This window comes from Ovis aries, chromosome 10 (assembly GCF_016772045.2).
Source record: "Ovis aries strain OAR_USU_Benz2616 breed Rambouillet chromosome 10, ARS-UI_Ramb_v3.0, whole genome shotgun sequence".
Lineage (NCBI taxonomy): Eukaryota > Metazoa > Chordata > Mammalia > Artiodactyla > Bovidae > Ovis > Ovis aries.
The window spans coordinates 72,481,689-72,504,115 of record NC_056063.1 but is presented as its reverse complement, the minus strand read 5'-3'; the positions used below and the strand labels follow the sequence as shown (position 1 = coordinate 72,504,115).

Sequence of the window (22,427 nt, the reverse complement as noted above, 5' to 3'; positions counted from 1 at the left end):
ATTGTTTCCACTTTTTCTCCTTTTGTTTGCCATGAAGTGATGGGACTGTCTCAAGTGACCCTCCTGGGAATGGCTCATAGCTTCACTGAGTTATGCAAGCCCCTTCTCCACAACAACATTCTAATCCATGAAAGGGTTGCCAACACCTAGTAAACTTTTTTATACCTCTTAATATCTGTAGGAGGAGGTTTAGTTGCTAAGTCGTGTCCGACTCTTGTGACCCCATGGACTGTAGCTCACCAGGCTCCTCTGTCCATAGGATTCTCCGGGTAAGAATACTGGAGTGGGTTGCCATTTCCTTCTCTAGGCTTAATATCTTTAATTTTTCATTTATTTCAGCAAGTATTCATTGAGCACCTATTATTATAATAGGCAGTATGCTCAACAAGGATAATATAGGAGTAGGGGTTATTGTGCCTTTTTTTCATTGCTTTTCCCCTTTTCCTTATAGTGCCTAGAACATGGTGTCATTCAGCAAACATGCTTAATAATTTAAGTACACAAAGCTGAGAATGCTCAGTTCTTTTTTAGTGCTTTTTTTTTAATTGAATGGAAAGATTCTTTAAATTCTCGAGTGCGTTACAGTTTTCAGAAGTTTCACACACATAATTTCATGTAAGTCCATAATAACACTTTTTTCCCTATTCCTCTAGTGCTCTGCCCTCCTTCCCTCGCCCCACTGTTAACCACTGCTTTGTTCTCTGTATCAGCCAGTCTGCTGCTTTTGTGTTTTATTCCCTAGTTTGTTGTATTTTTTAGATGTCTCAAATAAGTGATATCATTCAGTGTTTGTCTTTCTCTGTCTGGCTTATCTCACTTAACATAATGCCCTCCAAGTCCATTTGTGTTGCTGCAAATGCATTTTTCATTCTTTTTTAATGATTAAATGGCTGCACAGGCACACACAGCCCACCTCCACTCCCATGGCTTCTTTATCCGTTCATCTGTTGAGGGATATTTAGGTTGTTTCCATGTCTTGGCAATTATAAGTAATATTGCTGTGAACAATGGGGTGAACATCTGTCTTTTCAAGTTAGTGTTTTTGTTTCTTTCGGGTATATACCCAGGACTGCAATTGCTGGGTCATATGGTAGTTCTGTTTTTAGTTTTTTGAGAAATCTCCATACTGTTGTCCATAGTGACTGTACCAGTTTACAATCCCACCAACAGCGTTGGAAGGTTCCCTTTTCTCCATATCCTTGCCAACATTTGTTACTTGTGTTCTTTTTTTTTTGTGATAGCCATTCTGACAGGAATGAGGTGATAGCTCACTGTGGCTTTGACTACTTCTACTTCATAAGAATGCTCAAACTACCGCACAGTTGTACTCATCTCACACGCTAGTAAAGTAATGCTCAAAATTCTCCAAGCCAGGCTTCAGCAATACATGAACAGTGAACTCCCTGATGTTCAAGCTGGTTTTAGAAAAGGCAGAGGAACCAGAGATCAAATTGCCAACATCCGCTGGATCAGGGAAAAAGCAAGAGAGTTCCAGAAAAACATCTATTTCTGCTTTATTGACTATGCCAAAGCCTTTGACTGTGTGGGTCACAATAAACTGTGGAAAATTCTGAAAGAGATGGGAATACAGACCACCTGACCTGCCTCTTGAGAAATCTCTATGCAGGTCAGGGAGCAACAGTTAGAACTGGACATGGAACAACAGACTGGTTCCAAATAGGAAAAGGAGTATGTCAAGGCTGTATATTGTCACCCTGCTTATCAACTTATATGCAGAGCACATCATGAGAAATGCTGGACTGGAAGAAACACAAGGTGGAATCAAGATTGCCGGGAGAAATATCAATAACCTCAGATATGCATATGACACCACCCTTATGGCAGAAAGTGAAGAAGACCTAAAAAGCCTCTTGATGAAAGTAAAAGTGGAGAGTGAAAAAGTTGGCTTAAAGCTCAACATTCAGAAAATGAAGATCATGGTATCTGGTCCCATCACTCCATGGGAAATAGATGGAGAAACAGTGGAAACAGTGTCAGATTTTATTTTTCTGGGCTCCAAAATCACTGCAGATGGTGACTGCAGCCATGAAATTAAAAGACGCTTACTCCTTGGAAGAAAAGTTATGACCAACCTAGACAGCATATTCAAAAGCAGAGACATTACTTTGCGGACTAAGGTCCATCTAGTCAAGGCTATGGTTTTTCCAGTAGTCATGTATGGATGTGAGAGTTGGACTGTGAAGAAGGCTGAGCGCCAAAGAATTGATGCTTTTGAACTGTGGTTTTGGAGAAGACTCTTGAGAGTCCCTTGGACTGCAAGGAGATCCAACCAGTCCATTCTGAAGGAGATGAACCCTGGGATTTCTTTGGAAGGAATGATGCTCAAGCTGAAGCTCCAGTACTTTGGCCACCTCATGCAAAGAGTTGATTCATTGGAAAAGACTTTGATGCTGGGAGGAATTGGGGGCAGGAGGAGAAGGGGATGACAGAGGATGAGTTGGCTGGATGGCATCACTGACTCGATGGACATGAGTCTGAGTGAACTCCGGGAGTTGGTGATGGACAGGGAGGCCTGGCGTGCTGCGATTCATGGGATCGCAAAGAGTCAGACATGACTGAGCGACTGAACTGAACTGAAGTTGGAATACTTTTTTTTTTTCCCTAGGCATTATAATCCCGGGCAGGGGGCTGTGCCTCCTACTGTTGTTTGGGCACCTCATCAGAGGAACTGGGAGTAAGAGTCAAAGGCATATGATAGTCAGCGTAGCCCTAGAATCCCCAGGTTTTCATTTTAGAAAAATCTTCAAGCATGTGTTATAAATCTGACTGAATGCAAAGTATCTACTAATTTGACATCTGTTGTTTTCCCTCTGTGAAAAAATTCAGTTTTATTGTAAATGTTTTTTACAGTAGCATTTTTCAGTTCATAGTGAAAATACTATAAAAATTTTTTGAGCAAAGTTGTCATATTTGATTGACTTATGCAGTGTTGAAAACTGACAGTGAAATGTATAATGTGTAATATAAAATATCTTCAAGTGATGCAGATGGACATGAGAGACTTATTTTCAGTCTTATAAGTTTAACAATGTGCTTCAAATTTTGGTATTTGAAAATGACTAATTGATACTGTAAAATAGTTGTGTGCAATTCCTTTTGTTACGCTTTACAAACAACTGAAAGTCTAGAAAATATTTCATATTTTAATTGTCATTGTAATATGTGAAAGATTACTTTTGTGATAATCTTAATATACAGTATTAAAGATAAGCTATAATCTACTTTTCTGAGTTAGGCGATATCAAATTTAGTGAGTTATTTGTGTATATTAAGTTAAAATTGGGTAATTTTGAAAATTATAGTGTATTGCAGCATACCTTAATTGACTATACAAACAGTAAATATTACATATGCACCAATAAGATTATACTTATGATTATTTCAGAATGAATTTATTCTGTGATTTATATGATTATAATTGTATGTCTTTTCTTAAATTGGGCATAAACATTTACATGTTTTTGTGCTTCTAGGCATGAAGGAACTGACTCTCCACCAGACCTAGGAGATGTCGTCGTTGTTTTAAACAGCTTCAAAAGCAAAATACTGGAAGTACAAGTGTGTGAGGCCAAAACACTTCATAGACTTTGTTCATAATATTAAGAATTATCTTTTTTGTTCTCAATTAATTTTTATTTTACAAATAATTTCACAGTTTTACTACCTAAAATGTCATATTGAAATTCTGGCAATGGAAGGAGGAAGAGAATTGAATCACGAAGGGAAAGCAGCACACTTAAACATAGAAGAAAAGAATTTTTTAAGTTATGATGTATCTACTATATTTGCAGCCAAATAATGTTATAAACTGTGCTTCACTGGTGCCTTAGCAGTAAAGAATCTGCCTGAGATGCAGGAGACGTGGGTTCAATCCTTGTGTCAGGAAGATCCCCTGGAGGAGGGCATGGCAACCCACTCCAGTATTCTTTCCTGTTGTATCCCACAAACAGAGGAGCCTGGCGGGCTACAGTCCATGGGGTCACAAAGAGTCAGATATAACTGAAGCAAGTGAGCATGATATTATAAATTAGGCTTTGGAGATGAGATTAGGAATACATGTTGAAAAGCTATCCATTTCAACAGGAAAAACAAAGTGATTTTTCTTTCCTTTACAGAAACAAAAACCAGCAAAATTTTTAATGATGGCAGCATTAGTTCTTTTGGATGAACCCACCTACTTAATACTTGAAATCAGTAAAAAACAAAAAATTGTTGGGTGAAATATTTATTAACATTTTAAAAGCAATGAGGAGCTGACAGTAATGTTAACAAGGAAATACAAAACCAAAATTAAACAGAAAATGAAAGCCTAGTGAAATGAGCAAGCACAGAAGCTTCTTATAACCCAAGAAAGCTGCTGTTGCCCTCGAACATTTGTCCATTCTGGTTCACTTGAACTATCGCTGTGATTTAATTTGCAAGGTGATAGGAACAGAAATTGAAACCCTTGACCCTTACAAAGTGGGTAATCTATTAGAAGATGCCCTATGGTATAAGCTGGCTATAGCTTCAGGGGAAGGATGAACCATAGTAAAGCATACCACACAGTCTTTTAGCCAAAATTAATAGCATCTAAATAATGGCGAAGGACAGGGAAGCCTGGCACACTGCAGCCCATGGGGTTACAAAGAGTCAGATATGACTTAGCAACAACAATGTGTTATTGTTTGAATAACTACAACAAAGCAATCAAGGGAACCCTGAACCTTGAATTTGTACTAAAATGGTTCTAGATAGATAAGGTTTTACAGGCATCTGACAGAAATATCCATATATCTCTGGAATAAGACTACTATATCCAAATATACAAAACCAGCAGAAACAGTAGTAACAGAAAGCAGATATACAAATGCTCCGTATGTCAGTGTTATTGACAGAGACACTGAAACAACTATGCCTACAGTGTTTAAAGATATAAAAGACAAGCATGAAAACAATTGCAGGGAATAAAAAACTATAAAAAGTGCATATCTGATTTTTTTTAAAGTAGAAATTCTAAAACTGAGCAATACAATGACAAGAGAATTCAGTTTTTGGCTTTAACAGGCCTCAAGAGATAGTGAGTTGGAAGACAGACCAAAAGAAGTATCCCATATGCAACAGAGACATGGAAAAAGAGGAATATACAACAGAGAGTATATAAAAGGCATAGAGAATAGAGTGTGAAATCTAAGACACCAGGGTTACATTTAAACCTGGCTCTGCCACTCACTTGCTGGACAGATTGCTTAAACTCTTTCTATCTCATTTTTCTTATCTATAATACAGAGTTAATAATGGAATCCTCCTTATATGTCTGCCATAAGGGTAAGGTAATTAAGCTTTACAAAATACTTTTGAGTATTAAAAAAAATCCATTTAAGTGGAGTTCAAGAAGGTGATGAAAGACAGAATGAGGTATAGGTATTATTTGAAGCATAATAGTAGGCAACCAGAACCCTTAACTTATATACTACATAGATCTTAAACTACCAAATTAATCAAAATTTGCCTTGCATCCCACATAATAACCTGTTCTTTATCACCTCTGCTCTTTATCCTTGATCAGTGTATTCATGTTGTTTACACTCACCTTTGATACTGTGTTTCCTATATTGACCTTGGCTTCTTTTCTCAGGAGCAGAAACTTACATTCTGGCCTTGGTACATTTCCTTCTAATCATTTCAGATGAAAACCCCATAAACTCAGAGCAGCTGCTTAAGTTACAAAGTTAACCCAAGCCCTTTAAGACCAGCATTCCAGCTAGTATTATCCTAGCCCTATAAACAGGAAAGGAAAATATTATTTCTGCTGGGAGACTTGAGGTGTTTTAAATTTGAGGAATATTGACCATTGAAAATTATTAAGTTTTCTTTTTGATGAGCTGGATTTTTTCACTCTCCATATTGGCTCTAATGCCATGCCTGAAGCATACGTTCTACAGCCTAACCATACCTAGGTCCTTCACTTGTTTTTTAATAACAGTTCTATCTGTTCACCTTCCGTGTTTCCAAATTACACAAAAGGATGGGGGAAAGGGAAGAGAAAAGATAAAACAACATAAAGGGTCAGCGCATGAATTCCAGTAGCTCACCAGTAGGAATTCCAGGAAGGAAGGACAGAAAATGGAGGTGGGAAAGTATCACACAGGTAAAGAGAGGCAAACACATTCACATCAAGGGCTCCACAGATCAGAATGAGTGAGAAATGGCCCACACAAGAGCCTAGAAACTACCAAAGAAAAAAGATGAGTCACTTCGATGACCTTAGAATGACTCTAACAGTAGCATCTGATGTTTTATTTTTCAAGACAACAAAACAAAGACTTCAGTGTTTTGAGGAGAATTATTTTGAACCTGGGATTCTTTAGTCAAATATTCTCTGAAGGGTGAAGATTTAGAAAAATTACCTTTCACATCTGTTCTTGAAGGTGTTTGCCATCACAAACAGAATAAAGAACAAGAAAGGAAAATGGGTATTTCAAGAAATGATGAAATTAATGTGAAAACCAAGGCAAAGAATGCTTGAAAGAGGCAGTTCATTGTTAAGCCCCAAGAAAAATGTCTTCAAGAAGATAGGAATTCCAGACAATGAATAATAAACTGGAAAATATTAGGTATATGATAAGAAATATCTTTCCACAAGAAAAATACAATAAAATTCCAAGAAAAAAAAACTTATCTACTGATGTGAGAAAGCAGAATCCACGTGAGCCATGAAGAGTATGGTGGTCATACCATTGTAACTGGAAGAAATGTAGTAACCTTTGAGACTCAATTGAGCAGTATTTACAGTGTCACAATATGTACATTTTATTGATTTTTCAAGTTGTAGAATAAACAATGCAAAAGATAGTTATATTGACCAAGGTAAATGTAAATTTTATCCATATTTACAATGCTAAATTAAAGGTTTAGCTAATGTAAGGTGAGACAAAGGGAAAAGGTAGAGATGCTAGTATCCATATCATAGGATATGTGCAAGAGAAAGTGTTGAATTTGTTGGAATAAAAAATATAGATTTAAGGATTACTTAAAGTTACAAAAATACTCAGTAGAAAAACTAATGATAGAGATAGTATTACTAGAACCTCCAGACAAAGAGGGGAAGTGAAGAGTGATACAAGTAAGCTACTCATCTTTTTGTTACAAAGAACGAATAATGTCTAAACTCTGTGAATCAGATATACAGTAGATGAAATCTACAGTTGATAAATCAGTAAGTACAAGTGTAAGCACATTATTGAGCAGTGTGGAGGTTATTACAGAAGAACTGAAAACGAGACTGAACTGATGGTTGAAACCAGACTGTGTCTATCAAGTACTAAGATCTTTTTTGGCTTCATTTACTGTAGCTATTTAGGGCTTCCCTGGTGGCTCAGTTGATAAAGAATCCACCTGCAATGCAGGAAACCCAGGATCGATCCCTGGGTGGGGAAGATCCCATGGACAGAAGAGCCTGGTGGACTACTGTCCAAGGAGTCACAAAGACAGACATGACTTAGTGACTAAACCACATCTTAGATTTACAAGGGTCACCTGCCCAAGATATTTCTATCCATGCAGCATAATATTTAAATCTATAAAATTCTAAGGTTTTTCTTTACCGTGCTATCTAGGTATAAAATTCTAAAGTTTTTCTTTACTGTGCTATCTAGGTACGGAAAAAGCCAGATAAAATCAAGGAGGATATCCTTTCCGATAAAGGTGAAAAGAAGAAAGGAATGTGGGATTCCATTAAAAGGTAGTTGCTAATGGATGTTTTAACGTTAACTATAGACTTATCAAGAGTCTAGTGTGTGGAAGCCCTCCACACGGTAAACATTTAAGTTAAGCACAGATCTTCTCTAGAAAGGATAAGACAAATACATAAATGTTACTTATACAGGATAGGAAACGAGCTGTGAGACAGATCAACATAAAGAGCTATTCAAACCAGAAGAGAGAAGGAACCTCAGAAAAAACTGTGGAGGAGTGCATGGCTAAGATACATTCTAAAGGATGGACAGAGAGAGAAGGTACCTGGTTACCTGAAGTCAGAAAGATTGGGTGTGTTTCTCACAGAGCAGGAAGTAGCCCAGGTTAGCTGAGATGTTAAATATTACGGGAAATATTGTTAGGTTGGGACCTGTATTAATCAGAAAAGGAATGTATCTGCTCACACATCTAAAGAGTTTAGGAACAGAGCTGACTTTAAGCATTCAGGTGATGTGGCCCAGAAACTCTTTCTCCAACACATAGTTCTGTTATCTGTGCTGCCTTCACTTTCAGACAAATGTTTACAAGAAAGAGCTTGCCCAGTTTAGGCCTCTTTTTCTGTAAGTTGCCTTCTTATTTGATGAGAAGAATGATGTTACTGTCCCAGTATGTTGTTGAACTGGTTCCTGATCGAGAAAGTCTCAAACTCACTCCTTTTGAAATGAGTTCTGTGTAGACTTGTTTAGAATCTGGGCATTTTAAAGAGTATCTGTTCATGAGCTTCCATTGAAACCAGAGGTAGAGACAGAAAGGAATAAAGATATTGTTAAACTATGGCGTAGCCACTTACTGTGCAGAAGGGATACCAAAACAAAGCACTGCTTTGTTGGAGAGAAGATAAGTCTTGGGGGATGGTGACTCTTCCAGATACATAAATGTATGTTAGAGTGCTTTCACTTTTATATCTTAGTTTTAATCCTAACTTCAAGTGATTTTTTTCTTCCCCTTCCTGAATCAACTGTATTTTTCTTGGTTGGGGGTTTACAGTGAGAAAAGATTTCAAAAATACCTCTGTCGTAATAAAAGCCTCAATACATTGCATGTGGCCATGGCATGCTGCAACTCATTCTGTGCTCTTAAGATAACTTTTGTAACTAACAAAGATTCAAAAGTATTATCTCATTAACCTACAATATAATTGCATTCTGTGTTGTCCATTTTTTAAAAATCATAAAATTTCAAATTGTCACATTTAAATCATAATTTTTAGGGTAAGTACTTATTTACAGTGTACTAACCAATCATTTTGTGCAAAGCATTCCTGTTTTTTATCTCTTATCGAATTCAGTACTTTATTTAGGTATGTCAAGTGTGCAGATGTGTATTAAGAAACTAATGATCAGTAGTTTTTTTTTTGTTCCAAGTTTCACAAGGAGCCTGCATAACCAAGAAGATAATAAGGAAAAAGATGTTCTAAACATTTTTTCAGTTGCTTCTGGCCATTTATATGAACGCTTTTTAAGGTAGGTACTTTTTTAATCTAATGTTTTGGAAAGGAATACACTTACATGGTCTGAAAATAATTTTTAAAGCTTAAAAGAATGAAAGAAATTACAGTGCAAAAAATCTCCCACTTCTGTTCCCTTGATCACCAATTCACTTTCTCACAGGAAACCAATGTTATTATTTTCATACCTGCCAAAGATATGCAGATGACACCACTCTTACGGCAGAAAGTGAAGAGGAACTAAAAGCCTCTTGATGAAAGTGAAAGTGGAGAGTGAAAAAGTTGGCTTAAAGCTCAACATTCAGAAAACGAAGATCATGGCATCCGGTCCCATCACTTCATGGGAAATAGATGGAGAAACAGTGGAAACAGTGTCAGACTTTATTTTGGGGGCTCTAAAATCACTGCAGATGGTGACTGCAGCCATGAAATTAAAAGACGCTTACTCTTTGGAAGAAAAGTTATGACCAACCTAGATAGCATATTCAAAAGCAGAGATGTTACCTTGCCAACTAAGGTCCGTCTAGTCAAGGCTATGGTTTTTCCAGTGGTCATGTATGGATGTGAGAGTTGGACTGTGAAGAAGGCTGAGCACCAAAGAATTGATGCTTTTGAACTGTGGTGTTGGAGAAGACTCTTGAGAGTCCCTTGGACTTCAAGGAGGTCCAACCAGTCCATCCTAAAGGAGATCAGTCCTGGGTGTTCTTTGGAAGGACTGATGCTGAAGCTGAAACTCCAGTACTTTGGCCACCTCATGCAAAGAGTTGATTCATTGGAAAAGACTCTGATGCTGGGAGGGATTGGGGGCAGGAGGAGAAGGGGGTGACAGAGGATGAGATGGCTGGATGGCATCACCAACTCAATGGACATGAGTTTTGGTGAACTCCGGGAGTTGGTGATGGACAGGGAGGCCTGGCGTGCTGTGATTCATGGGGTTGCAAAGAGTTGGACACGACTGAGCGACTGAACTAAACTAAACTGAAAGATATGTATAGATAAGCTCAAATGTATATTTTTTTAACTCTTTTACCAAAATAACAACACAGTACATACTGCTTTGCACCTTGCTTTTTTTTTCCTACCTAAGTTTGTGAGAGAAGTGTTTTTTCTAAACACAGTGAAATTTTAAGTTTGATTTGAAATGTCAATATTCTTTAAGGACACATTTTGTAGTAAGATGTGAGAGGAAAAAAAGAATATATAGTAAATTTTCTGGTAAAGAAATACCTTGTTTTATAAAAAGGAGGAGGAGTCTGAGAAGAGGGAGCAATATTTACAAACTACAAAGGGCTATTTTTTTAACTATATATATAGAAGTATCATAGAAAATGCCTCCAAAATATTTGAAGATGTTGACATTTTAAGATGGTACTTTAGATAAATCTGTATCTTCTCCAAGCGGAGGTCTAGAATAGCAAAACACATGGCCTTATCCAGTGAATTTATCAAGATAGACAGGCTGTTCAGCCTTCAAGGTTTATATACCTTCTATTAATGACACAGGGCTTCCCCGGTGGCTCAGTCAGTAAAGAATCTGCTGGCAGAGCAGGAGGCACGGGTTCAATCCCTGGTCGGGGAAGATCCCCTAGAGGAGGGCATGGCAACCCACCCCAGTATTCTTGCCTAGGAAATCCCATGGACAGAGGAGCCTGGTGGGCTGTAGTCCATAGGGTTGCAAAGAGTCGGACACGACTGAGATAATGACAGAGCCAAGATTAGACTTTAATTAAACTAAATAACTGTTTCAGACTTCTTTCTCTTGTCAGCTAGGACAAACAAGCAATCAATTTAGTCTATATCAGGCATATATATATATAGATAGATAGATAAACATATGTATGTGTATCTATATATATACCTATATTATATTATTATACATTACATACTGATGAGCAGCCATAGTATTTGAAGACACTTCACTCTATCTCTGCATAATTCATAGTGAAAAACTAGTTAATATCTTTAACTATTTAAATGCCTTAAGAGAAGTAGGATAAAACCCTATTAATGTGAATTTATTAATGTGAGTTTATTGTTTTATGCAGAATTATGATGCTTTCTGTTTTACGGAACACAAAAACACCAGTGAAGTTCTGGTTTCTTAAAAATTATCTCTCACCAACATTTAAAGTAAGTACCTTAATTTTTTATATAGAGTGGTTAATATTTCAATAGTGAATTATTTATATCATTGCAACATTTATGTAACATTTCTCTTATCAGAATGTGTCTTTTGAAATGTATATTTACTCAAATTATATAATCAATTAAAACTTGGTATTCAATATTTTTTATCTGGCTTAAAAATACTGTGCAGCTTTTATTTAAAGCAGTGATTAAAAGGACAACAGGACATGGTTTATTTTAAAGTAAGCTTAAAATTAGGATTAGTGGATTTTCATGATAAAAGTTGGCAATGAAAAATATGTGCAGCTTGTTAATTTTAAAAATTAGATTTTTGTAATAATTTTACAAAGAAAGGCAAGAACAGTAGTATCCAGAACTTATGAAAACTGTACCATAGGAAATAGTTTGATAGAGCTGAGAAGAGTGAAGGCTCTGGTATAGCATGCAGTGTGTGGTTGCTGTGGTCCTGCGGGCACTACAGTTAGTGTCTGTGGCATTTTATATTTAGAGCGTATTTTCCCTTTACTTCAGTTCAGTTCAGTTCAGTTCAGTCACTCAGTCGTGTCTGACTCTTTGCGACCCCATGAATAGCAGCACGCCAGGCCTCCCTGTCCATCACCAACTCCTGGAGTTCACTCAGACTCACATCCATCAAGTCAGTGATGCCATCCAGCCATCTCATCCTCTGTCGTCCCCTTCTCCTCCTGCCCCCAATCCCTTCCAGCATCAGAGTCTTTTCCAAAGAGTCAGCTCCTCGCATGAGGTGGCCAAAGTACTGGAGTTTCAGCTTTAGCATCATTCCTTCCAAAGAAATCCCAGGGCTGATCTCCCTCAGAATGGACTGGTTGGACCTCCTTGCAGACCAAGGGACCCTCAAGAGTCTTCTCCAACACCACAGTTCAAAAGCATCAATTCTTTGGTGCTCAGCCTTCTTCACAGTCCAACTCTCACATCCATACATGACTACTGGAAAAACCATAGCCTTGACTAGACGGACCTCAGTCGGCAAGGTAATGTCTCTGCTTTTGAATATGCTATCTAGGTTGGTCATAACTTTTCTTCCAAAGAGTAAGCGTCTTTTAATTTCATGGCTGCAGTCACCATCTGCAGTGATTTTGGAGCCCCTCAAAATAAAGTCTGACACTGTTTCCACTCTTTCCCCATCTATTTCCCATGGAGTGATGGGACCAGATGCCATGATCTTCGTTTTCTGAATGTTGAGCTTTAAGCCAATTTTTTCACTCTCCACTTTCACTTTCATCAAGAGGCTTTTAGTTCTTCTTCACTTTCTGCCATAAGGATGGTGTCATCTGCATATCTGAGGTTATTGATATTTCTCCCAGCAATCTTGATTCCAGCTTGTGTTTCTTCCAGCCCAGCGTTTCTCATGATGTACTCTGCATATAAGCTAAATAAGCAGGGTGACAGTATACAGCCTTGACATACTCCTTTTCCTATTTGGAACCAGTCTGCTGTTCCATGTCCAGTTCTAACTGTTGCTTCCTGACCTGCATACAGATTTCTCAAGAGGCAGGTCAGGTGGTCTGGTATTCCCATCTCTTTCTGAATTTTCCACAGTTTATTGTGACCCACACAGTCAAAGGCTTTGGCATAGTCAATAAAGCAGAAATAGATGTTTTTCTGGAGCTCCCTTGCTTCTTCCATGATCCAGCGGATGTTGGCAATTTGATCTCTGGTTCCTCTGCCTTTTCTAAAACCAGCTTGAACATCAGGAATTTCATGGTTCATGTACTGTTGAAGCCTGGCTTGGAGAATTATGAGCATTACTTTACTAGCATGTGAGATGAGTGCAGTTGTGCAGTAGTTTGAGCATTCTTTCGCATTGCCTTTCTTTGGAATTGGAATGAAAACGGACCTTTTCCAGTCCTGTGGCCACTGCTGAGTTTTCCAAATTTGCTTGCATATTGAGTGCAGCACTTTGGCAGCATCATCTTTCAGGATTTGAAATAGCTCAACTGGAATGCCATCACCTCCACCACCTTTGTTCATAGTGATGCTTTCTACGGCCCACTTGAGTTCACATTCCAGAATGTCTGGCTCTAAATGAGTGATCACACCATCGTGATTATCCAGGTCATGAAGATCTTTTTTGTACAGTTCTTCCATGTATTCTTGCCACCTCTTCTTAATATCTTCTGATTCTGTTAGGTCCTTACCATTTCTGTCCTTTATCAAGCCCATCTTTGCATGAAATGTTCCCTTGGTATCTCTAATTTTCTTAAAGAGATCTCTAGTCTTTCCCAATCTGTTGTTTTCCTCTATTTCTTTGCACTGATAGCTGAAGAAGGCTTTCTTATCTCTTCTTGCTATTCTTTGGAACTCTGCATTCAGATGCTTATATCTTTCCTTTTCTCCTTTGCTTTTCGCCTCTCTTCTTTTCACAGCTATTTGTAAGGCCTCCCCAGACAGCCATTTTGCTTTTTTGCATTTCTTTTCCATGGGGATCGTCTTGATCCCTGTCTCCTGTACAATGTCACAAACCTCATTCCATAGTTCATCAGGTACTCTATCAGATCTAGGCCCTTAAATCTATTTCTCACTTCTACTGTATTATCATAAGGGATTTGATTTAGGTCATACCTGAATGGTCTAGCGGTTTTCCCTACTTTCTTCAATTTAAGTCTGAATTTGGTAATAAGGAGTTCATGATCTAAGCCACAGTCAGCTCCTGGTCTTGTTTTTGTTGACTGTATAGAGCTTCTCCATCTTTGGCTGCAAAGAATATAATCAATCTGGTTTCGATGTTGACCATCTGGTGATGTCCATGTGTAGAGTCTTCTCTTGTGTTGTTGGAAGAGGGTGTTTGCTATGACCAGTGCATTTTCCTGGCAAAACTCTATCAGTCTTTGCCCTGCTTCATTCCACATTCCAAGGCCAAATTTGCCTGTTACTCCAGGTGTTTCTTGACTTCCTACTTTTGCATTCCAGTCCCCTATAATGAAAAGGACATCTTTTTTGCCCTGTTTCTTCCTATTAATCAGATTCCTGGCAAGGTCTGTTTCAACAGCAGTTAAAGGAGTTCTCTTTCTAGACATAAACCAGTGGTGAAAGCAGAAATAAAAACAGCCAACCATGCTTTTATTCCTTGGTATTGCCAGGTACATTTCTGAGTACTTTACCTGCATTATTCAGTTGCTCTGCATAAAGTGCTCTTCCCGGAAAAACCAAGACTCAGAAGTTACACAGCTGACTTGCACAATTTGGACATATCCAGGACCACCCCTAAGTTCAAGAACCCAGTAGGTCTCACAGAACTCAGAAAAGCAGTTACACTCAGAGTTACATAGTTCTTTACAGCAAAAAGATGCAGATTAAAATCAGCAAAGCAAAGAGAGGCATAGGACAGAATCCAGGGGAGACCAGACCAAGCTTTCCTTTTCCTATCCCAATGGAGTTGTGTGCACAGAGCTTGCATCTCCTAGTAGAACTGCGACAGCATACATGGAGTGTTGCTAATTAAAGAAGCCCATTTAGACCTCGTGTACAGGGTTTTTATTGGAGGTTGTGTTTTTAATCCTTGAAGTAAATAGTCATAAATCTCAGATACTTAAGAATATAATTTATCAGTTTACAACTCATTTTGTGTGTGTGTGTGTGTGTTTTAACACCTTTCACATCTTCTGTCTCTCTGGTCAACCAGCATGTGGACATGTGCATGAAGTGTTTGATTCATAGGTGTTCCAAGATCCAGAGGCTTTCTTTTCTAACATTAAGTTTTTCAGGTCAGACATTAGTAGTAAAACTAGAGGAACAGTTAATTAATTAGCCTGCTAATTAATGTAGTGTACCAATTGTTAAAATGTCTTTCAAGGGCTTCCCTGGTGGCTCAAATAGTAAAAAATTTACCTGAAACTCAGGAGACCCAGGTTCAATCCCTGGGTCAGAAAAATCCCCTGGAGAAGGGAATGGCTACCCTCTCCAGTATTCTTGCCTGGAGAATCCCATGGACAAAGAAGCCTGGCAGGCTACACATCCATGGGGCTTCAAAGAGTCAGGCACAACTGAGTGACTAACACTTTTTTTCACTTTTCATGTATACTTATATTTGTCAGCATCATCATATTTCTTATTAATAGATATAAGTTGTAGAAGACAACCATTTAAGACATTTTACCAATTCATTTGTAATGATTTGTAGTAAACTCTAACTTTTAAAATGTTAACATTTTTCTCTGAAACAAAAACTACTTTCTGTTCCTTAAACTTATTCTTTGATTTGTATGTGTGTTTTAGGAAGTGATCCCACACATGGCTGAGGAGTATGGATTCCAATATGAACTGGTCCAGTATAGGTGGCCCCGGTGGCTTCATCAGCAGACAGAGAAACAGCGGATTATTTGGGGTTATAAGATTCTTTTCCTTGATGTCCTTTTCCCTCTTGCAGTGGACAAAATCATTTTTGTTGATGCTGACCAGGTAATAAGATTAACTATTGTTTGTAAGAGTACTTTAACTGTTTTACACTTCTAAGTATAGGACACACTTGATGTTGCTGCAGTTTATTGCTATCTTTGTTGCCATGCTATGTAAACATAAGACATAATTTTGATATATAAGCAAAGTATCTTTTCTAAAGATAATCTGCATTCCAGGGGAAAATCAAAAGTTTTGCCAAAAGTAACAGTTATTCCTTAAGACATGGCAATTTTTCCTCTGAGGTAGTTTGTTGTTTTTGGTTTTTTTTTTTTGGTACTTAAAAATAAAACAAATACTTATATAAATCATCACAATAAAAGTAGCTACATGAATTCCTGTGGATATGAGCTGAAATTTGTTTAAAGTGAACTGCTTCTTCTTGCTGGAAAAGTTAGCAATTACATACACTCACCTCTCTTTTTTCCCCCTTCAGCAACATTCCTTGGCAATTACCAATAACCAAATCCCATTATTCTGACACTTTAAAAAAGCCTAATTTGGCCAAAAAAAATTATGGTCCTCAGCTTTCAACAGAAATTTTTATGATTTTTAACCTTCCCTCCTTACTTGCCTTTGTAATCATTATGGTAAAAAAAAATAATGAGAATAAGTACTTTTAAAATACACAGAATTTTTCTTAAAGCCTTTAAAAATACACAGAATTTCTAAAGCAATAATATGTAAATATAAGTGTTATTTAAGTTAAATGCACAAGTCAGTATATTATTTAGTACTAAAGTATATTTTCAAATCCTATTTTATGATATACTTCTATATTATATCTATGTATTCTAAATTCTGTTATCTTTGTATTGTTTTCCAAATTGATAAATGTGAATAATGAAAAACTAAGAAAGTAGGCAAAAGTGTAATGAAGTATTTTCAAACATACTAACATAAAATTGATTTCTCTTTCCCATTATATATGCAGTAATATTTTTCTAGCAGGCTAGAGTCTATTACAGAATCAAACATGCTAATATTACTTCATTGAAGCCATTCAGAATAATCAGAAGATTTTTCTTTATGATTCTAACTAACATTTGCCAATATATTTACAGTAATAGATATATACCATAAAAATTGTTTTGAATTATTAATCTATACCTTGAGAAATTAAGGAGTTGTGTACTTATATATTTAATTCCATACTGAAATATGTTTCATTCAGAATACCTTGATTAGAAACCAGAACCACAATGAGATATCACCTCACACATGTCAGAATGGCTATCATCAGAAAGCACAAATAACAGATATTGATGAGGATGTGGAGAAAAGGGAACCCTCCTACACTGTTGGTGCGAATGTAAATTGGTATAGCCACTGTGAAAAATAGTATGGAGGTTCCTCAAAAAACTTTCTATAGAACAACCATGTGACCCAGCAATCCCAGTCCTGGGTATATAGCTGAAAGAAACAAAAACACTAATTCAAAAAGACGTATATACCCCAGTGTTCATAGCAGCATTATTTAAAATTGCCAAGATATGAAAGCTGTCTAAGTATCCATCAACAGATGAATGAATACAGAATGTGATACATATTACTACTCAGCCATGAAAAAAGAATGGAATGTTGCCATTTGCAGCAACATGGATTGATTTGGAGGGCATTATGCTCAGTGATGGAGAGGGCAGTGGCACCCCGCTCCAGTACTCTTGCCTGGAAAATCCCATGGATGGAGGAGCCTGGTAGGCTGCAGTCCATGGGGTCGCTGAGGGTTGGACACGACTGAGCGACTTCTCTTTCACTTTTCACTTTCATGCATTGGAGAAGGAAATGGCAACCCACTCCAGTGTTCTTGCCTGGAGAATCCCAGGGACGGGGGAGCCTGGTGGGCTGCCATCTGTGGGGTCACACAGAGTCGGACACAATTGAAGTGACTTAGCAGCAGCAGCAGCATGCTCAGTGAAATAATTCCGACAGAGAAATACAGATATGGTCTGATATCACTTATATGTGGCATCTAAAAAGTGCAACAAACTAGTGAATAAAACAGAAAGCAGACTCATAGAGAACAAACTAGTGGTTACCAGTGGTGAGAGAGAAGAAAGGAAAGGCAAATATATGGGTAGGAGATTAAGAGGTACAAGCTTTTAGGTATAAAATAAGCTACAAGAATATATTGTACAACATGAGGGATATAGCCAATATTTTATAATAACTATAAATGAAATATAACCTTTAATAAATGTGAGTCACTGTCATATACCTGTGACTTATATACTATTATGTATCAACTGTACTTCAGTTTTAAAATATCTTGATTAAAAATGATGTAACAAACTATGCTTATTAATGAGTAAAACTACTAACATACAGACTAGGTATGTAAATTTTAGGTTTCTTTTAACCTGTGAGGACAAGGGGGAAAAATAGAAACTTGGTAAACTTGTGCTGGATGAAAGAACTGTGGGGAAAACTCAGTTCTCTGTCTTTTCTACAAGATAATGTTAACTTGAGAGTCACATTAAAAGGGCTTCTATTATTTTATAGTTTTCATCAGAGAAACTGTTCTGTTATTTAGATTGTGAGACATGACCTAAAAGAACTTCGAGATTTTGACCTGGGTGGAGCTCCTTATGGGTACACTCCCTTCTGTGATAGCCGCACAGATATGGATGGATATCGCTTCTGGAAAACAGGCTACTGGGCATCACATCTTCTAAGAAGGAAATACCATATCAGGTAAGAAAATTCATACTCTGTCTTTGAGTGAATAACTTTTTGAATCACAAGGATCAGTTTTCTTTGAAATTATAAAATAACAGCAACCAATTATATAGTGCTTATTACATGCCAGTCATTCTTATAAGATTTAACATCTATTAGCTCATAAAATCTCTGTGACAGCCTTTTGATACTGTTATCATCCCTATTTTATAGATGTGAAAACTGAGACATACAGGATTTTTGTACCTTGTCCATGCTTACGCTGCTAGTCCAAAGCTGAGCCAGGAGTTAAACCCAAGTAACCTGGCTCTACTGTCTGTTCCTAACTTTTGCAGAAGATTTAAACCTTGTTTATCACATAACAGAATGAAGATACTGTCTTCAGAGCTGATATTATGGAGACTTCCCTGGTAGTCCAGTGGTTCAGACTCCACACTCCCAATGCAGGGGGCCTAGGTTCAATCTCTGTTACGGGAACTAGATCCCACATGCCACATCTGAGACCTAGTGCAGCCAAATAAAATTTTTTTTAATTTGAAAAAAAAGCTATTACTGTTTTATAGGGCCATGAGTTTCAGGAGATCTTAGAAAAACTTGGCAGTGACCCTAAGTGGATGTGGATCCTAATAGCTTCAAATCAAACCTCAAATTCCTTGGAAATAGTATTAGACATGGGGAGAAAATTACAAAAGGATTCATTGTTGTTAGACCCAAGGATATCTAAAGTTGATACCATCGCTGTAGATAGACACTAGAGGAAAGTAAATATACATAAACAACACTGGCTGTCAAGGAGTATACATTTCTTGCAGCGCCTTATACGTGGTGGATCTCAAGAAGTTCAGGAGAATTGCTGCAGGTGACAGGCTCCGGGGCCAGTACCAAACTCTCAGTCAAGATCCAAACAGTCTTTCAAACCTAGATCAGGTGAGTGAAATATTTATGGAATAATTTTCAGTACATGGACTGCTGTAACCCCCTGCTTATAAACATCAAAATCTTGTATTTTCAACCTTTCTTCTCTGTACACAATTCTGTACATATTTTTTCACTTTAAGCCCAGCATTGTCAGAACTAAAGTGTTTGATCTTGACTTTTCCATCCTTAAACTTCTTTCCACCGTGTGTCCTCACTATGTTACCTGTCTTTTTCTCGCTTGCTTCCATCATCATTTAAACGTGTCTTGTCTCCCTCCCTCACTCTTCCCCTTTCTCTTCCTTTCTCTCTGATCTTTAAGATAAATTCCCTTCATCCTTTGCCCTCCCTGGATACTACCTTACATTTTGTTTTTCCTCACAGATGAATGCTTTTTTCCCAAGTCCTCTTATTTCCTCACTATGGTACCCTTAATTTCCTCAGAAGGAAATGGCAACACACTCCAGCATTCTTGCCTGGGAAATCCCATGGACAGAGGAGCCTGGCGGGCTACAGTCTATGGGGTCACAAAAGAGTCAGACATGACTTAGCGACTAAACAACAACAACAAAAAGACCCTGCAGTCCTTAGTTTCCACTTTTCCTTCTTTCCAGTGAATAACAAATATAAGTTCTTATTAGAACCATACATATTTGTTCATTCATTCAGCAAGTATCTGTTAAATACTTACAATGTGTCAGATACTCTCCTAAGCTCTGGGACATCAGAAAACAAAGCAGAGATCCTTAGCTCTTGGTGCTTTCATTCTAGTGGTAAAATAACCAAATAAATCAATGAACAGTATTTAAAGGTAATGCGTACTTCAGAGACAAAGTAAAACAGGAAAACATGATAGAGTTCAGAATGGTGAACAGGAGTTAGAGTTTGCTGTTGTAAATTGAGTGGCCGAGAACTATATGAAGGTGACATTCCAATGGAGGCTTAAGAGCTGACTGTGCAGATACTGGTGAGAATTCCAAACAGAAAAACTATTGAGAGTGGGCCTTACATGTTTGAGGAATAGTATAGATGGAGAGAAAATTGTCTGATATAAGGGAAGAGAGGTAACAGAGGGTCTAGATAACACAGAAACTTGAGGCCCTTTGTTTAAAAGTCAAGCAAATGTAATATAGTTCAAAATACTAATGACTCATTCAAGACCACAGTGATTGAAGGACCGATTTTTTTAAAAAATCATTCTTTAAAGTTGAGAGAACTCGCCATATGTATGTGTGCAAATGCAAGGTAGTGTCTGCAATATTGCCAATTAGTAAAAAAAAAAAAAAAATGATCTTGAGTCCGCAGTAAACACCAGTGACATTCCAGATTTAGATTATGAATACCACAGTTTTATAATTCAGTCATTTCCCTGGTATGTTAATCATAAGGAACCCTATCTGCCTATGGATAACTGAAGAAAAGACCAGTTTCCAAACAAACCGGCAAGCATCTGAGGAACTCTCCCAGAAAAGCTTCATTGTATTGGGGGAATAGTTGTCCTTTCTCTGATATATTTGACTCCTGTTCCTGCCAGTCCAGTAAAGCTTCTCTCTAAAGTCAGAGTAATATCTTCTTATCCAGTGAACACTTTTTGCTTATTTACCTTCTTTTGCAACACAGATGTTTTCCTTACCTTCTTGAAACTCCCTTGGCTTTCATAATACCAAATCTTCCTGCTTCTTCTCTGATGTCCATGATTTTCCCACTGCAATTTATTTTAGAGCTACTCTTTTTCTGCTTCTTATTTGAATGTTGCTATCCTCTAAATTTCTGCTCGTGTCTCACTTTTCTTTCTGTTCCCACTCTATTAGCATTCCTACAGACACTCAGGGCTTTAATTCACAGCTTTTCTATCAAGAATTCCCAAATCTTTGGCTCTTCTCTCTCCTCTGAATGCCTAACCCGTATGTTAAATCTATTGAAATAGACGCAGTAATGCCCAGAACATTTCTGAAATTAAAAATCAAAATTCGAGCTACATTTCTCTTCCACTGTTCCCTACATCAGTAGATACTATTCAGCTGCCTGTTATAGGTTAGGTTATCCAGGAAACAAACTGAGTCTAAATTAGCTTGCAGGAAGTTTATTAGGACGTGCTTTCAGGACCAATAGCTGTTAGAGAAAGAAAGGAAGCAGAATTGAGCAAATTCTACAAATTCAACAAAGGCCTCAGACAACCCGTACAGGGGGCTCTAAAGCTGATATGGCCTTTCTTGATTGTCACAGTTTGCTCAGGGGGGCTGGTTCTTTGTTCCTTCACCTAGATTCCTCGAACCTAGTGATATGACCCAGAGCCTCCCAGAGTTATGAGGATAATAAACACAACTTCCCCAGGAAGCTCACTGGGAGAGATAAGCAGGGTCACTTCTACTTTGCTCCCTTAGACCCATGTCTTTGCCTTTCTGGGCCCCTGACCAATCAACCAAGCCATTCACCATTTCATATGAATTTATATATTTTTTAGCCTTAGGCTACTTCTCTTCTATATACAAAGTAAATGATAAGTTACATCATCTGAAGTAGTTAAAATAGTTCTTAGAAAAGCAGTAGCACGAAGTACTATATTAAAAAGAAAAAGGGTCTCAAATAACCTCGAGCTTCTACCTAGAAACTAGGGGGAAAAAAGTAAATTTTAAACCAGAGTAAATAGAAAAGAGGGGATAATTAATGAGTGGAGTGGAATCAATGAAATGAAAAAATGGGAAAAATTATGTGTTTCAGTAGGTTTTCTTACGAACAAAAGCTGGTTTTTTGATAAAATCAGCAAAACTCAAACCGCTAGCCAGACTGATCACGAAAAAGATAAAAGACACAAATTACTAATGTAATATAGAAATGAGAGACATGATAGCACAATATCTATAGATACTTAAAGAATAATGAGAAACTATTATGAACAACTTCGATGAAATGGACAAATTACATAGAAGACAAACTGTCAAAATGCACTCAGAATGAAATAGATAACCTGAAGAACACTGTATCTATTGAAGAAATTGAATTTAGCACAACTTCCCAGGCCCAGATAGCTTCTAATTTCTACCAAACTTGCATGAAATTCTACCCG

The 22,427-nt window shown here is 37.5% G+C and overlaps 1 protein-coding gene across 3 annotated transcripts in view; it reads left to right on the top strand.

Moving 5' to 3' along the window:
* UGGT2 (UDP-glucose glycoprotein glucosyltransferase 2) overlaps positions 1 to 22,427 on the top strand; it is a 154,613-nt gene that overhangs the window by 119,169 nt on the left and 13,017 nt on the right. For 2 of the 3 annotated variants that reach the window (XM_060394596.1, XM_042255013.2), the window contains 7 exons: positions 3,495 to 3,579; positions 7,659 to 7,744; positions 9,105 to 9,221; positions 11,251 to 11,335; positions 15,587 to 15,769; positions 18,300 to 18,460; positions 19,258 to 19,372. In XM_060394596.1, coding sequence (XP_060250579.1) covers positions 3,495 to 3,579; positions 7,659 to 7,744; positions 9,105 to 9,221; positions 11,251 to 11,335; positions 15,587 to 15,769; positions 18,300 to 18,460; positions 19,258 to 19,372 — 832 coding nt within the window. The remainder of the gene's footprint in view (positions 1 to 3,494; positions 3,580 to 7,658; positions 7,745 to 9,104; positions 9,222 to 11,250; positions 11,336 to 15,586; positions 15,770 to 18,299; positions 18,461 to 19,257; positions 19,373 to 22,427) is intronic. The other variant, XM_004012207.6, reaches the window with a different exon arrangement.